The sequence below is a fragment of the Salvelinus fontinalis genome, chromosome 19 (genome assembly GCF_029448725.1).
Source record: "Salvelinus fontinalis isolate EN_2023a chromosome 19, ASM2944872v1, whole genome shotgun sequence".
NCBI classification, from domain to species: domain Eukaryota; kingdom Metazoa; phylum Chordata; class Actinopteri; order Salmoniformes; family Salmonidae; genus Salvelinus; species Salvelinus fontinalis.
This window is the reverse complement of record NC_074683.1, coordinates 45,603,575-45,620,421: the sequence shown is the minus strand read 5'-3', so window position 1 is coordinate 45,620,421 and position 16,847 is coordinate 45,603,575. Positions and strand designations below refer to the sequence as shown.

The window sequence follows — 16,847 nt, the reverse complement described above, 5'->3', positions numbered from 1 at the left end:
GGCCAATATACAGTACCACGAATAACGGCTGTATCCAGGCACTCCGCGTTGCATTGTTCGTAAGAACAGCCTTTAGCCCTGGTATATTGGCCATATATACCACACCCCGTCATGCCTTATTGCTTAAGTATAGCATTGATTATTAACACTACTCTCACTGACCTTTTACTGTGGTTGCTGTTAGCAATACTGTTGTTTAAAAGGTAGTTACAGATTCTGTTGCAGGTGAAAAGAGAGGGAGCAGAGAAGGAGTCAGGGGATGGGTTTTATCCTTGCTTTAAACTGGCTATCAATGTTCTGTATGCTAATGAGTGCAGTGGTGCATCCTGGGATGGGACTAATGGAGGTTGTAAAGTGACCCCACAACAGGAAGCATCAATCCAACTGCTGACTCAGTGGATCATTACACACAAATACGCACACGTGGACGCACATGCATATATACACGCAACGAGAAAGTAAACCAGTCGCAGAAGTAATCCCATTTTATGAAATTAAACCCCCACTTTGAAGTGTGGGTGTACACTGGTTTCTTCTTACTACGTCACCTCCCATTCCATATGCGGTGCTATTATGGTGCTACATTATATCATACTTCCTGCTCTAATGATCTGGGTTTGCATGCGCGCAGGCTACCAGGGTTTCCGTTAGCCGGCAATTGCTGATTTTAGAGATTTGGTTTTTAAGCCGATAAATAAAACTGTTGCCGGCCAAAAAACGACCGGGTGAAAAATAAATCCCATTGCAAAATAATGCTTTTTATTCATTGTTGTAAATACCAGTCGATGTAAATAAATTTGACCATCATGCTTATCGATCTATAGGTCAATTTGCATAATTTAGTGGAATAAAATTGGTCTGTGTGTATTTTCATCATGTATCATTTATCCAACACAACTATCACACAGGTGCAGCATACAGAGCCTATTTTGAGCTAGATTTCTCCTGCAGCTCCTCAGCTTGTTGCTGCTGGAATAGAACATGTGCTTTTAGTGCTTCACCCACCACTTTACAATGTGAGCTTGAGGCAAAATGCATTTTGAAAACACACTTAATTGTTTGAAACCTGAATGGTTGTTTTTTTCATATTATTTTTAAATAGCTTACTGTGAGGAACTCTAATTATAATATATTATAATTCGCAATGGATGTTAAAAAAACACTTTGCTACATTTACGAGCAGTTGGCCAGGTACTGCTATGCGTGCTAAGGAGCGCGCTCCCTCAACATTATCAGGACAGAGAAACCAGACACATGCTCAGGAGCGCACTCCCTCAACATTATCAAGACAGAGAAACCAGACACATGCTAAGGAGCGCGCTCCCTCAACATTATCAAGACAGAGAAACCAGACACATGCTCAGGAGCGCGCTCCCTAAACATTATCAGGACAGAGAAACCAGAAACATGCTCAGGAGCGCGCACCCTCAACATTATCAGGACAGAGAAACCAGACACATGCTCAGGAGCGCGCTCCCTCAACATTATCAGGACAGAGAAACCAGACACATGCTCAGGAGCGCGCTCCCTCAACATTATCAGGACAGAGAAACCAGACACATGCTCAGGAGCGCGCTCTCTCAACATTATCAGGACAGAGAAACCAGACAGTCTCATTGCTCACACTGAGCACTCCAAATATAAGACAATGAAAAAATGATGGTTATTTATTAAATAAACCAAAACTTGTTTCTCACAAGTGTAGTAGGTTGTGAACTCTGCAAAAAAAGAAAGAAAATCCACTCCTGGAGTGAGAACGGTAAATGTTCATATTAATCATTAATTCATACTTGCATTAACATTACTACAGAGATCACCTCTTCACACATCACGTTTCGTCAATGAACATTATTATGAAGACTGATGCCCCACAAAGCGTGGCTCCTTTAAAGAATCTCAAATATAAAATATATTTAGATTTGTTTAACATTTTTGGGGTTACTACATGATTCCATATGTGTTATTTCATAGTTTTGATGTATTCACTATTATTCTACAATGTAGAAAATAGTAAAAATAAAGAAAAACTCTGGATGAGTAGGTGTTTCCAAACTTTGACTGGTACTGTATGTATATTACTTATATATTTTATATGGGCATACGGTGCCTTCAGAAAGTATTCATACCCCTCGACTTATTCCACATTTTATTACATGACAACCTGAATTCAATATTCTTTTTCTCACACATCTACACACAATAACCCATAATGACGAAGTGAAAACATGTTTTTAAACATTTCTGCAAATGTATTGAAAATTAAATACAGAAATATATCATTTACATAAGTATTCACACCCCTGAGTCCTTACATGTTAGAATCCCCTTTGGCAGTGAATACAGCTGTGAGTCTTTCTGGATAAGTCTCTAAGAGCTTTCCACACCTGTATTGTACAATATTTGCATAATATTATTTTTTAAATTCTTCAAGATCTGTCAAGTTGATTGTTGATCATTGCTAGACAGCCATTTTCAAGTCTTGCATTGGGTTTCAGTATAAGTCCAAACTGTAACTAGGCCACTCAGGAACATTCAATGTCATCTTGGTAAGCAACTCCAGTGTATATTTAGCCTTGTGTTTTAAGTTATTGTTTTTGTCCTGCTGAAAGGTGAATTGTCTCCCAGTGTCTGTTGAAAAGCCGACTGTACCAGGTTTTCCTCTAGGATTTTACCTGTGCTTAGCTCTATTCTGTTTATTTTTATCCTAAAAAACTCCCCATTCCTTGCCGATGACAAGCATGGAGTGGCAGGTAGCCTAGTGGTTAGAGTGTTGGACTAGTAACCCGAAAGGTTGCAAGATCAAATCCCTGAGTTGACAAGATAAAAATCTGTCATTCTGCCCTTGAACAAGGCAGTGAACCCACTGTTCCTAGGCTGTCATTGAAAATAAGAATTTATTCTTAACAGACTTGCCTAGTTAAATTTAAAAAAATACCCATAATATGATGCAGCCACCACCATGCTTAAAAATATGAAGAGTGGTACTCTGTCACATGTTGTATTGGATTTGCCCCAAACATAACTCTTTGTGTTCAGGACATAAAGTAAAGTTCAGACCTCTCACCCATCCCCACTCTTTCTTCCAGTTTCTGACTCTTTTTCTGCTGCTCAATTCCTATCACTTCTCCCTCTCTGTCCTCTCCTCCCATCACTCTTTTTCTTCCTATGAATAGTGGCACTCAGTGATGTGTTGTGCTGGATTTGTCCTAAACATAACTCTTTGTATTTTGTATTCAAGACATAAAGTACATTTCTTTGCCACATTGTTTTATAGTTTTACTTTGGTGTTTATTGCAAACAGGATGCATGTTTTGGAATATTCTTATTCTGTACAGGCGTCATTTTTTTCACTCTGTCAATTAGGTTAGTATTGTGAAGTAACGACAATGTTGTTGATCCATCCTCAGTTTTCTCCTATCACAGGCATTATATTTTTAAGTCACCATTGGCCTCATGGTGAAATCCCTGAGAGGTATTCTTCCTCTCCAGCAACTGAGTTAGGAAGGATGCCTGTATCTTTGTAGTGATTGGGTGTATTGGTACACCATGCAAGGTGTAATTAATAACTTCAACATGTTCAAAGGAATATTCAATGCCTGATTTATTTGTATTTTTACCCATCTACCAATAGGTGCCCTTCTTTGCGAGGCATTGGAAAACCTCCAGGGTCTTCGTGGTTGAAACTGTGTCCGATCCCGGGCAGTGTCACAATCGGTCATGACTGAGAGTCCCATAGGGTGGCACACAATTGGCCCAGCGCCGTCCGGGTTAGGGTTTGGCTGTGGGGACTTTACTTGGCTCATCGCGCTCTAGCGACTCTTTGTGGCGGGCCGGCGCCTGCAGGCTGATATCGGTCATCAGTTGAACAGTGTTTCCTCCGACACATTGGTGCGGCTGGCTTCCGGGTTAAGCGAGCGGGTGTTAAAAAGAGTGGTTTGGTGTTTCGAGGGATCCTTGACTCGACCTTCGCCTCTCCTGAGCCCGTTGGGGAGTTGCAGCAATGAGACAAGATCGTAATTGGATATCACGAAATTGGGGAGAAAAATATTTAAAAATCCACTGCTCGACTGAGGGACCTTACACATAAATGTACATGTTGGGTACAAAGATGAGGTAGTCATTCAAAAATCAGGATAGGTAGGTGTGAGTTATTATTTGACTTGTTAAGCAAATATTTAGTCCTGAATTTATTTAGGCTTGCCATAACAAAGGGGTTGAATACTTACTGACTCCAGACATTTCATCTTTTCATTTTTAATAAAAATGTATTCCATGGCTTATAGAGTGACAGAGAATGGTAGAGAAGAGCTGTGATGTATGAATACACTTCCCTCACCTGGAGATAGAGAGAGATATGAAGGAAGGGATTAGTGAGATTGTAGTGCCTCAAAATGTTTAAAGGCTGATCAATACACATTCATAAGCAAATCATTAATCACACTCAGACAGCTCTGGTTTCCGATTGGCTCAATTGGGGTTTAATATTGGCCAATCATTAATCCCACCCAGACAGCTCTTGGCTGCTATTGGCTCAGATTGGACAGATTATGTTTTACGTTATCAGTTCAAATTAACAAAGGCCATTACTTAACCCAATATTTTAAGAGCCTCAGTGTGTGTGTGCATGCTTGCATGTGTATGCTAGTTGTGTACATGAATGTATATCTTTCTGGTATGACTGTAATCCTAGGTGATGCTTGACCTTCTCCCTGTCAATAGTACAGTAAGACATGCGTCTCTCTGAACCTCGCATCCCCAGTCACCATAGAAACTCCCCATTCAGAGCTGGTAGAACAAAAACTGTTCTCTCTTAGCTAAAATGAAAGGTGGTCCTGCAGGTGATATTTGGAGAGGTGTAGCTGGAGCTAGACTAAACTAAGCAACAGCAGCACATCCATTACTCTGCTAGGGTTATCAGAGAGAAAGACTGCAGGTTTCAACAGGCTTCTCTCTCTGGTCTCTGGCCATCTGTAGCTAACTGTTTGAATTGACCACTACTCCACCAACCCTCAGGGAGGCATTTGAAGAAGTATTATAGTATGACCTCAGCTGTGGTTTGTGTGGAAGGGGGGATGTGTGAGTGTGTTTTAACTTTTACACCAAACAGGGTTGTGTGTTAGTGTGTATTTGTGTGTACTTGTGTGTGTGTGTGTGTGTGTGTGTGTGTGTGTGTGTGTGTGTGTGTGTGTGTGTGTGTGTGTGTGTGTGTGTGTGTGTGTGTGTGTGTGTGTGTGTGTGTGTGTGTGTGTGTGTGTGTGTGTATGCCTTTCCACCAAACGAACAGACTGGTTGTCTCTCAGGTAAGGGTCAGTAGTTGGTACACTACAACAGGCTGTATTGCCCCCATATGACCTCCATGTTAGCCTGTTATTAGCTTCCTGAAAGCTGATTGGAGAGATGGCAGGTCACAGGAGCCTTCAGGGATTTCTCCCACATTCCATGACTCCCTCACACGCACGCGCTAACACAACACACAGGGGAGGGAGGAGAGCGAAGAACAGGGGACCCGAGGAAGGGGTGGGGTAAGAATTACATAGACCATGGGAACGGGCCCAAAGGAAAACACAGCTCAGACTCCAGATGTGGATACACCCTGTTTTAAACACACACACACTCACACACACAGTGAAAATGAGGAGGGAGGGGGTAGTTGGGAGGGCTGTAAAGCTACTCCCAGAGCTGTGCTTGGCAGCTGGTGATTGGCTGGCCTGTTGCTCATGTGAACTGGACTTGGCAAGTATACTGCCCTTGTTTCAGGAGAGACAAAGGCACAGAAATAGAGAAACAACGGAAAGAAAGAGCAAGAGAAACATTTAAAAGTATAAAGAGAATGAACAAAACCAAAGACTGTTAGTGTGTGTTATGTATGAGGTCATATCTTCTCCACAGAATACATATACAGTTAGTATTTTCCTACTATTCACACACAGCTCTTCTATCCTTGTGGTGACCTAGAATGTATTTAAATTAAGGATCATATTGTCCCTAACCCCTAACCCTTAACTTAACCCTAACTGTAACCCAAACCTAAGCACTAACCCCTTACCCTTATGTTATTTCTAACCCTAATTGTAAACCTAAGCCTAACCCATCAGCTTAAAATTGCCTTTGTCCTCATGGGGATGTGGGAAATGTCCCCACAAGGGAGACATTTTCCTTGTTTAACTATCCTTGTGGGGACTTTTGGAGATTTTCGGTCCCCACAGGGATAGGAGAACCAACCCCCACACACACACTTTTAATGATGCCATCACGAATCAGTACACTACACTCAAGTTTCCGAGTAGCGCAGCGGTCTAAAACACTGCATCTCAGTGCTAGAGGTGTCACTACAGACACCCTGGTTCAAATCCAGGATGTATCACAACCGGCTGTGATTGGGAGTCCCGTAGGGTGGCACACAATTGGTCCAGGTTTGGCTGTTGTAGGCTGTCATTGTAAATAAGAATTTGTTCTTAACCGTAGGGTGGCACACAATTGGTCCAGGTTTGGCTGTTGTAGGCTGTCATTGTAAATAAGAATTTGTTCTTAACTGACTTATTACTAATATAAGAATTGTCCCTATCGCCACATTGTGTTGGCTAAGGTTTTTACAGCAGGCCACTTTCTGTTTACACTATGTCGTTTCTTGAGGTGAGCATGACGTAGTTGACATGGTAACTAAGAGCTGCCACAAACACGAATAATGTGAGAGACCTTCACTCAGGTAGAGTTGGAGAGAACCTGTCTGTGCTCTGTTGGAAGGGAACTGCCTTGGCCCCATTTAAGGACAATTACCCGTTGTCATGGCAATGAGATAGCCACTGTGTCTTCTGGGAGTTTGTAACAAAAACTGTGCCCCTCTAGTAAGGCAGTCATCAGCATGCATGTTTGTATATTTGTTTGCCCCTATTAGGCCAGTAATACCACATATCAGTTAAATTAGTACAGTATTCTCACTAACAGGTGCAACAAATATAGCCTCTTACAAGGCACGGCTCTATATATGTTAAGGAGCCAGCGATTCTTTCCCTTCCCACAACATTTTACCATAATGCACCATAATTCACAGTATGTTGCTGTGAATATACAGCAGAACAGGTAATACAGTGCTTTACTGTAAAATTGTACAGCAGTGTAGTGGAATGCCGTTGAGCCCCCATAATGCGTTGCTCTTTACAGTACTGTACATTAATATATAATTCCAGTAGATGGCTGTACATTTTTAGCTGTAAATTCACAAGCAACTTGTTACAGTGTGTGGGTGTGTGCTGAATGTTTTGTTGTGGTTCCTGAGGGGTTCTGAGTTATGCTGTCTCTTTCATGTGATCGCGTCAGCGAAACTGATAGTATCCTGATAGGGAGTGTGATAGGAGCCCACTGAACCTCACCCTACATGTGAAACCACTAATTCTATTCTGAAGAACACTGGTTCTTCTGAGAATGGGGCAACAGTGGCGCCTTGTGTCTGAGACATGTAAATGCTGCATTTTGTCCTGTGTGTGCATATATTACAAAATACAACTGCAAATGACCCAAAAGACCAATGTATAATATACTTTTGCAAAGTATTGTACTTAATTACTATACATGTATTTTGTAGAACAGCAACAACATTCTCATTAACGGTTTCAGAAACTTCTTACTTTCTATGACTGTGATATGTTGTTGTTTATATACCTTGGTTGAATGAGTTTTCACTCTGGATAAGAGCATCTGCTAAATTACCAAAATGTATATGTGAAAATGAACAACTACAAAGCACACTGGGTATTGTCATTGGCCTTGTTTCGGGGTGGAGATCATTCGAGTAATACACAGCAAGCTTTGAAATTATACATTTATACATTTATATTTAGTTAGCTATAAAGAAATAGGATACAAATTACAGCTTTCCAAGGTATCTTCTTACAAAATACATTGGAATATAGTTCAGCCCAGTGCAATACAACATACAGAATACTCAAAAGTAATTATAATACCTATTTAAATACATGTAACAGAACTACTACCCATCGGTGTGTGTGTTTGTGCTGACAGCGTGCTCATGTGCCAAAGCTGTGTGTTTGTTTTCAGCACTAACAATGTGTGTTTTCTCTTTCCTCAGGAGGTGCAGAGTAAGAGTAAAGTGTGTGCCAATGTGTTTTGTGGAGCAGGAAGAGAGTGTGTCGTCACTGAGAAGGGAGAGCCCAGCTGCTTGTGTATAGAGGTGAGGCTTGTGTGTGTGTGTTCATTATCAGGACCACAAGTCACCAGAATGTCCTGACAAGGTCGGAAACCAAGAACATTTTTGAAAAGTCAGGACCTTTTTCATGTGACTCGCATCAACAGTGGCGCTCAGCTCAGCGTTTCTTTTAAAGGGTTAGATCAGCTTTAATATTGCAGATAGATTGTGGCTTCTATCAGTGTAATTGTCTGCATATTTTCCAATCCCCCATATATTATTTTCAATATAAACAGTACCAGTAAAAAGTTTGGACACACCTACTCATTCAAGGGTTTTTCTTTATTTTACTATTTTCTACATTGTATCATAATAGTGAAGACATCAAAACTATGAAATAACACATATGGAATCATGTAGTAACCAAAAAAGTGTTAAACAAATCTAAATATATTTTATATTTGAGATTCTTCAAAGTAGCCACCTTTTGCCTTGATGACAGCTTTGCACACTCTTGGCATTCTCTCAAACAGTTTTATGTGGTATTCACCTGGGATGCATTTCAATTAACAGTAATTAACAGCCTTCTTAAAAGTTAATTTGTGGAATTTTTTTCTTTCTTAATGCGTTTGAGCCAATCAGTTGTGTTGTGACAAGGTAGGGATGGTATACAGAAGATAGCCCTATTATGGCAAGAACAGCTCAAATAAGCAAAGAGAAACGACAGTCCATCATTATTTTAAGACATGAAGGTCAGTCAATCCAGAAAATTTCAAGAACTTTTAAAGTTTCTAAAAGTGCAGTGGCAAATACCATCAAGCGCTGTGATGAAACTGGCTCTCATGAGGACTGCCACAGGAAAGGAAAACCCAGAGTTACCTCTGCTTCAGAGGATAAGTTCATTAGAGTTACCAGCCTCAGAAATTGCAGCCCAAATAAATGCTTCACAGAGTTCAAGTAACAGACATCTCAACATCAACTGTTCAGAGGAGACTGCGTGAATCAGGCCTTATTACTGAAAAGAAACAAAAGGCAAGATGGCGGCGACAGAGAGGGCCTCCTCACTTCTAATCGTTCGGAAACTTTGCAGTATTTAGTTTTTTTTATGTATTATTTCTTACATTGTTAGCCCATAAAATCGTAAGTGTTATTACATATAGCCGGGAAGAACTATTGGATATCAAAGCGATGCCATCTTACCAGCACTATGACCAGGAATACGACATTCCCGAAGCGGATCCTTTGTCCGAACCACCCAGGGCATTTGAACTGATTCCAGAGGCTGACCCAAAACAACGTCGCCGCAGAAGAGGAAAATGGAGTGGCCTTCTTTGTTTATTTATTTTTTATTTCACCTTTATTTTACCAGGTAGGCTAGTTGAGAACAAGTTCTCATTTGCAACTGCGACCTAGCCAAGATAAAGCAAAGCAGTTCGACACATACAACAACACAGAGTTACACATGAAATAAACAAACATACAATCCATAATACAGTACAAAAGTCTATATACAGCATGTGCAAATGAGGTAGGATAAGAGAGGTAAGGCAATAAATAGGCTATGGTGGCAAATTAATTACAATATAGCAATTAAACACTGGAATGGTAGGATGTGCAGAAGATGAATGTGCAAGTTGAGATACTGGGGTGCAAAGGAGGAAGATAAATAAATAAATACAGTATGGGGATATGGTAGATTGGGTGGGCTGTTTACAGATGAGCTATGTACAGGTGCAGTGATCTTCTGGTCAGACTTCGGAGGCGCGCATACCACCCACTGCTTAGGAGTATATTACTCGCTAATGTCCAGTCTCTAGATAACAAGGTAAACGAAATTAGGGCAAGGGTTGCTTTCCAGAGAGACATCAGGGATTGTAACATACTCTGTTTCACGTAAACATGGCTCTCTCGGGATATGCTGTCGGAGTCAGTACAGACCTGTGATTTTTTGTGCGTCTCGCCGACAGAAATAAACATATCTCCGGGAAGAAGAAGGACGGAGGTGTATGTTTCATGATTAACTCATGGTGTAATTGTAACAACAAAAAAGGAACTCTAAGTTTTTTTGTTCACCTGACCTAGAATTCCTCACAATCAAATGCCGACCGTATTATCTCCCAAGAGAATTCTCGTTGGTTATTGTCACAGCCGTGTATATCCCACCTCAAGCCGATACCACAATGGCCCTCAAGGAATTTCACTGGACTTTATGCAAACTGGAAACCATATATCCTGAGGCTGCATTTATTGTAGCTGGGGATTTGAACAAAGCAAATTTGAGAACAAGGCTACCTAAATTCTATCAGAATATTGATTGGAGCACTCGCGCTGGCAAAACACTGGATCACTGCTACTCTGCTACTTCCACGGTGCATACAAGGCCCTCCCTTGCTCTCCTTTCAGCAAATCTGACCACGACTCCATTTTGCTTCTCCCTTCCTATTGGCAGAAACTCAAACAGGATGTACCCATGATGAGGACTATTCAACGCTGGTCTGACCAATCGGAATCCACGCTTCAAGATTATTTTGATCACGCAGACTGGGACATGTTCCGAGTAGCCTCAGAGAATAATATTGATTTATACGCTGATTCGGTGAGTGAGTTTATAAGGAAGTGCATAGGAGATGTACCCACTGTGACTATTAAAACCTGCCCTAACCATAAACTGTGGAAAGATGGCGGCATTCGAGCAAAACTGAAATTGCGAACCACCGCATTTAACCATGGAAAGGTGACTAGGAATATGACCGAATACAAACAGTGTAGTTATTCCCTCCGCAAGGCAATCAAAAAAGCAAAATGTCAGTATAGAGACAAAGTGGAGTCGCAATTCAACGGCTCAGACACAAGACATATGTTGTAGAGTCTACAGACAATCACGGACTACAAAAAGAAAACCAGCCATGTCACGGACACCGACGTCTTGCTTCCAGACAAACTAAACACCTTCTTGCCCTCTTTGAGGATAATACAGTGCCACCGACGCGGCCCGCTACCAAGGACTGTGGGCTCTCCTTCTCCGTAGCCGACGTGAGTAAGACGCTTAAACGTGTTAACCCTCGCAAGGCTGCCGGCCCAGACGGCATTCCTAGCCGCGTCCTCAGAGCATGTGCAGACCAGCTGGCTGGTGTGTTTACAGACGTATTCAATCTCTCCCTATCCCAGTCTGCTGTCCCCACATGCTTCATGATTGCCACCATTGTTGCTGTACCCAAGAAGGCAAAGGTAACTGAACTAAATGACTATCGCCCCGTAGCACTCACTTCTGTCATCATGAAGTACTTTGAGAGACTAGTCAAGGATCATATCACCTCCACCTTACCTGTCAGCCTAAACCTACTTCAATTTGCATACCTCCCCAATGGGTCCACAGATCATGCAATCGCCTTCACAATGCACACTGCCCTATCCCATCTGGACAAGAAAAATACTTATGTAAGAATGCTGTTCATTGACGACAGATCAGCATTCAACACCATAGTCCCCTCTAAGCTCATCATTAGGCTTGAGGCCCTGGGTCTCAACCTCGCCCTGTGCAATTGGGTCCTGGACTTCCTGACGGGCCGCCCCAAGGTGGTGAAAGTAGGAAACAACATCTCCACTTTGCTGAACCTCAACACAGGGGCCCCACAAGGGTGCGTTCTCAGCCCCCTCCTGTACTCCCTGTTCACCCTTGCTGCGTGGCTAACTTGATCATCAAGTTTGCAGACAACACAACGGTAGTATGCTTCATTACCAACAACGATGAGACAGCCTACAGGGAGGAGGTGAGGGCTCTGGGAGTGTGGTGCAGGAAATAACCTCTCACTCAAAGTCAACAAAACTAAGGCGATGATCGTGGACTTCAGGAAACAGCAGAGGGAGCACCCCCTATCCACATTGATGGGACCGCAGTGGAGGTGGAAAGTGTTAAGTTCCTCTGCGTACACATCACGGGACAAACTGAAATGGTCCAACCACTCAGACAGCGTTGTGAAGAAAACGCAAAAGCGCTCTTCAACCTCAAAATGCTGAAGAAATGTGGCTTGTCACCTAAAACTCTCACAAACTTTTACAGAAGCACAATTGAGAGCATCCTGTCAGGATGTATCACTGCCTGGTACGGCAACTGTACCACCCACAACCACAGGGCTCTCCAGAGGGTGGTGCGGTCTGCACAACGCCACACCGGGGGCAAACTACCTACCACTCCTTTGTTGTCTCCACAGAGGAACGCTAGAGCCCTGTCTGAGTCTTGGTGGTTCCAAACTTATTCCATTTAAGACTGATGGAAGCCACTGTGTTCTTGGGGACCATCAATGCTGCAGAAGTGTTTTGGTACCCCTTCCCAGATCTGTGCCTCGACACAATCCTGTATCAGAGCTCCACGGACAATTTCATCGACCTCAAGGCTTGGTTTTTGCTCTGACATGCACAGTCAACTGTGGAACCTTATATACAGTTGAAGTCGGAAGTTTACATACACTTCGGTTGGAGTCATTAAAACGTGTTTTTCAACCTCTCCACAAATTTCAGTTTGTTAGGACATCTACTTTGTGCATGACACAAGTAATTTTTCCAACAATTGTTTACAGACAGATTATTTCACTTACAATTCACTGTATCACAATTCCAGTTGGTCAGAGGTTTAGATACACTAAATTGACTGTGCCTCTAATCAACTTGGACAATTCCAGAAAATGATTTCATGGCTTTAGAAGCTTCTGTTAGGCTAATTTACATCATTTGAGTACATTGCAGGTGTACCTGGGGATGTATTTCAAGGCCTACCTTCAAACTCAGTGCCTCTTTGCGTGACATCATGGGAAAATCAAAAGAAATCAGCCAAGACCTCAGAAGAAAAAGTAGACCTCCACAAGTCTGGTTCATCCTTGGGAGCAATTTCCAAATGCCTGAAGGTACCATGTTCATCTGTACAAACAATAGTACACAAGTATAAACACCATTTGACCACGCAGCCGTCAACCACTCCGCAAGGAGATGCGTTTTGTCTCCTAGAGATGAACGTACTTTGGTGCGAAAAGTGCAAATCAATCCCAGAACAACAGCAAAGGACCTTGTGAAGATGCTGGAGGAAACAGGTACAAAAGTATCTATATCCACAGTAAAACGAGTCCTATATCAACATAACCTGAAAGGCCGCTCAGCAAGGAAGAAGCCACTGCTCCAAAATCGCCATAAAAAAAGCAAGACTACGGTTTGCAACTGCACATGGGGAAAATATTGTACTTTTTGGAGAAATGTCCCCTGGTCTGATGAAACAAAAATAGAACTGTTTGGCCATAATGACCATCGTTATGTTTGGAGGAAAAAAGGGGGAGGGAGGCTTGCAAGCTGAAGAACACCGTCCCAACCGTTAAGCACGAGGGTGACAGGATCATGTTGCGGGGGTGCTTTGCTGCAGGAGGGACTGGTGCACTTCACAAAATAGATGACATCATGAGGATGGAAAATTCTGTGGATATATTGAAGCAACATCTCAAGACATCAGTCAGGAAGTAAAAAAATGGGTCTTCAGGCCTCCCGGGTGGCGCAGTGGTCTAGGGCACTGCATCGCAGTGCTAACTGCGCCACCAGAGTCTCTGGGTTCGCGCCCAGGCTCTGTCGCAGCCGGCCGCGACCGGGAGGTCCGTGGGGCGACGCATAATTGGGCTAGCGTCGTCCGGGTTAGGGAGGGTTTGGCCGGTAGGGATATCCTTGTCTCATCGCGCTCCAGCGACTCCTGTGGCGGGCCGGGCGCAGTGCGCGCTAACCAAGGGGGCCACGTGCACGGTGTTTCCTCCGACACATTGGTGCGGCTGGCTTCCGGGTTGGAGGCGCGCTGTGTTAAAGAAGCAGTGCGGCTTGGTTGGGTTGTGCTTCGGAGGACGCATGGCTTTCGACCTTCGTCTCTCCCGAGCCCGTACGGGAGTTGTAGCGATGAGACAAGATAGTAATTACTAGCGATTGGATACCACGAAAATTGGGGAGAAAAGGGGATCAAATTAAAAAAATAAAAAATAAAAAAAAATAAAAAAATGGGTCTTCCAAATGGACAATGACCCCAAGCATACTTCCAAAGTTGTGGCAGAATGCTTGGTCTGAATACTTATGTAAATAAGGTATTTCTGTTTTTATTTATAATAAATTGGCAAACATTTATAAAAACCTGTTTTCGCTTTGTCATTATGGGGTATTGTGTGTAGATTGCTGAGGATTATTTTGTTTTTTAAATCCATTTCAGAATAAGGCTGTAAGGTAGCAAAATGTGGAAAAAGTCAAGGGGTCTGAATACTTTCCAAACACACTGTTCATATGGGCGGTACCAAAACAAGTGATCTAATGAATATGTCTCTTTGCAGCAAAATCTGCAGAGCTGGGATGGCTGTATCCCCTAAATACAGTATATAACATTCTATTTTGCGAAACGCACACCTCACAAGACCTCAACTGGCAACTTCATTAAATAGTACCCACAAAACAACAGTCTCAATGTCAACAGTGAAGAGGCAACTCCGGGATGCTGGCCTTCTAGGCAGAGTTCCTATGTCCAGTGTCTGTGTTCTTTTACCCATCTTAATCTTTTCTTTTTATTGGCCAGTCTGAGACATGGCTTTTTCTTTGCAGCCCTGCCTAAAAGGACAGCATCCCGTAGTCGCCTCTTCACAGTTGTCGTGTCTTTGGCATCATTAAATTGAAGACTGTTATTTTATCAAATCAATTCTCAAATTACGTGATTAAACTAACCATGTAAATGTAATTAACTAGGAAGTCGGGTTACCAAGGAAAATCTTCAGATTACAAAGTTATAATGTTCTTAATATAACTCTTCAGATATTTTATTATCTGATCAATTAGTCTTCTAATTAATGAATTATTCTTTACCTCACGTTAGTCTCATTCCAAACGTCGTAAGTTGTTGGTTATTTGCACGAACCCAGCCTTCACTATCAATCATCCATACCCATTGATTCTTGAAGAATACAATTTATGCCTCATGAGCTTATTTCAATTGCCATACCTAATCGAAGCTTTTGTAAAAAAATGTAAATGTAAACAAACACTATATAGCCTCAAACATGGTTAAAATTATAATTTTTATGTCATGGATGCTCAGTTCTTGCATCCATAGCTCTGTCTATGAATTTTAGAGTGGTACTTCTCCAGCCCCAACACTCAGCTTTTTATGGAACAAGGGCGGGGAAAGTACTTTGTTATTGTTTCTATTGCTGATTGCTGCTTTAAGAGAGTCAAGATCATATATTTATGTCGCTATAACATCTCTCCCTCTCCTTTTCCAGAGCTGTAAGCCCCACAAGCGTTCAGTGTGTGGCAGTAACAGTAAGACGTACCGCAACCACTGTGAGCTCCACCGAGATGCCTGTCTCACCGGCCTCAAGATCCAGGTGGCTCATGATGGACACTGCCAGGGTGTGGAAAACACACACACACGTTCTTGTTTACTTTGTGTGTGTATAGCAGACCTGGGCAGAAAATAGTTGTATTTTGTCGTTTATTTGAAAATACCAACTTTTCAAATACTCAAGGTAGTAGAATATAGAGAATACAGTAAAGGAAACTATTGGCAACTACACTGAACAAAAATATAAAAGCAACATGTAAAGTGTTTTCCATACAGACGAAAAGCTTGTTTCTCAAATGTTGTGAACGAATCTGTTTACATCCCTGTTAGTGAGCATTTCACCTTTGCCAAGATAATCCATTCAGCTGACAGGTGTGGCATATGAAGAAGTTGATTAAACAGCATGATCATTACACAGGTTCTGAGGACAATAAAAGGCCACTCTAAAATGTGAAGATTTGTCATACAAGGCCACATATGTCTCAAGTTTTTAGGGAGCGTGCAATTGGCATACTGACTGCAGGAATGTCCACCAGAGCTGTTGCCCGATAATTTAATGTTAATTTCTCTACCATAAGCCGCCTCAACGTAATTTTAGAGAATTTGGCAGTACGTCCAACCAGCCTCACAACCGCAGACCACGTGTAACCACGCCAGCCCAGGTCCTCCACATCCGGCTTCTTCACCTCGTCTGAGACCACACACCCAGACAGCTGACAACCGAAGAATTTCTGCACAAACTGCTAGAAACTGTCTCAGGGAAGCTCATCTGCGTGCTCGTCGTCCTCACAAGGGTCTAGACCTGACTGCAGTTTGGCATCGTAACCCACTTCAGCGACAAATGTTCACCTTGCTTATGTCAACGTTGTGAACAAAGTGCTCCATGATGGCAGTGGGGTTATGATATGGGAAGGCATAAGCTACAGACAATGAACACAATTGCATTTTATCGATTGCAATTTGAATGCACAGAGATACCGTGACGAGATCCTGAGGCCGATTGTCGTGCCATTCATCCGCCGCCATCACCTCATGTTTCAGCATGATAATGCACGGCTCCATGTCGCAAGGATCTGTACACAATTCCTGGAAGCTGAAAATGTCCCCGTTCTTCCATGGCCTGCATACTCACCAGACATGTCACCCATTGAGCATGTTTGGGATGCTCTGGATCAACGTGTACAACGCCGTGTTCTAGTTCCCGCCAATATCCAGCAAATTCGCACAGCCATTGAAGGGGAGTGGGACAACATTCCACAGGCCCCAATCAACAGCCTGATCAACTCTATGCAAAGGAGATATGTCAGGCTGCATGAGGCAAATGGTGGTCACACCAAATACTGACTGGTTTTCTGATCC

The 16,847-nt window shown here is 42.5% G+C and overlaps 1 protein-coding gene across 1 annotated transcript in view; it reads left to right on the top strand.

Annotated features, from left to right (window-relative positions):
- Nucleotides 1-16,847, top strand: part of LOC129816823 (follistatin-related protein 1-like) — a 46,541-nt gene that overhangs the window by 17,552 nt on the left and 12,142 nt on the right. Inside the window, exons 3-4 of the mRNA XM_055871740.1 lie at nt 8,087-8,188; nt 15,427-15,556. Coding sequence (XP_055727715.1) covers nt 8,087-8,188; nt 15,427-15,556 — 232 coding nt within the window. The remainder of the gene's footprint in view (nt 1-8,086; nt 8,189-15,426; nt 15,557-16,847) is intronic.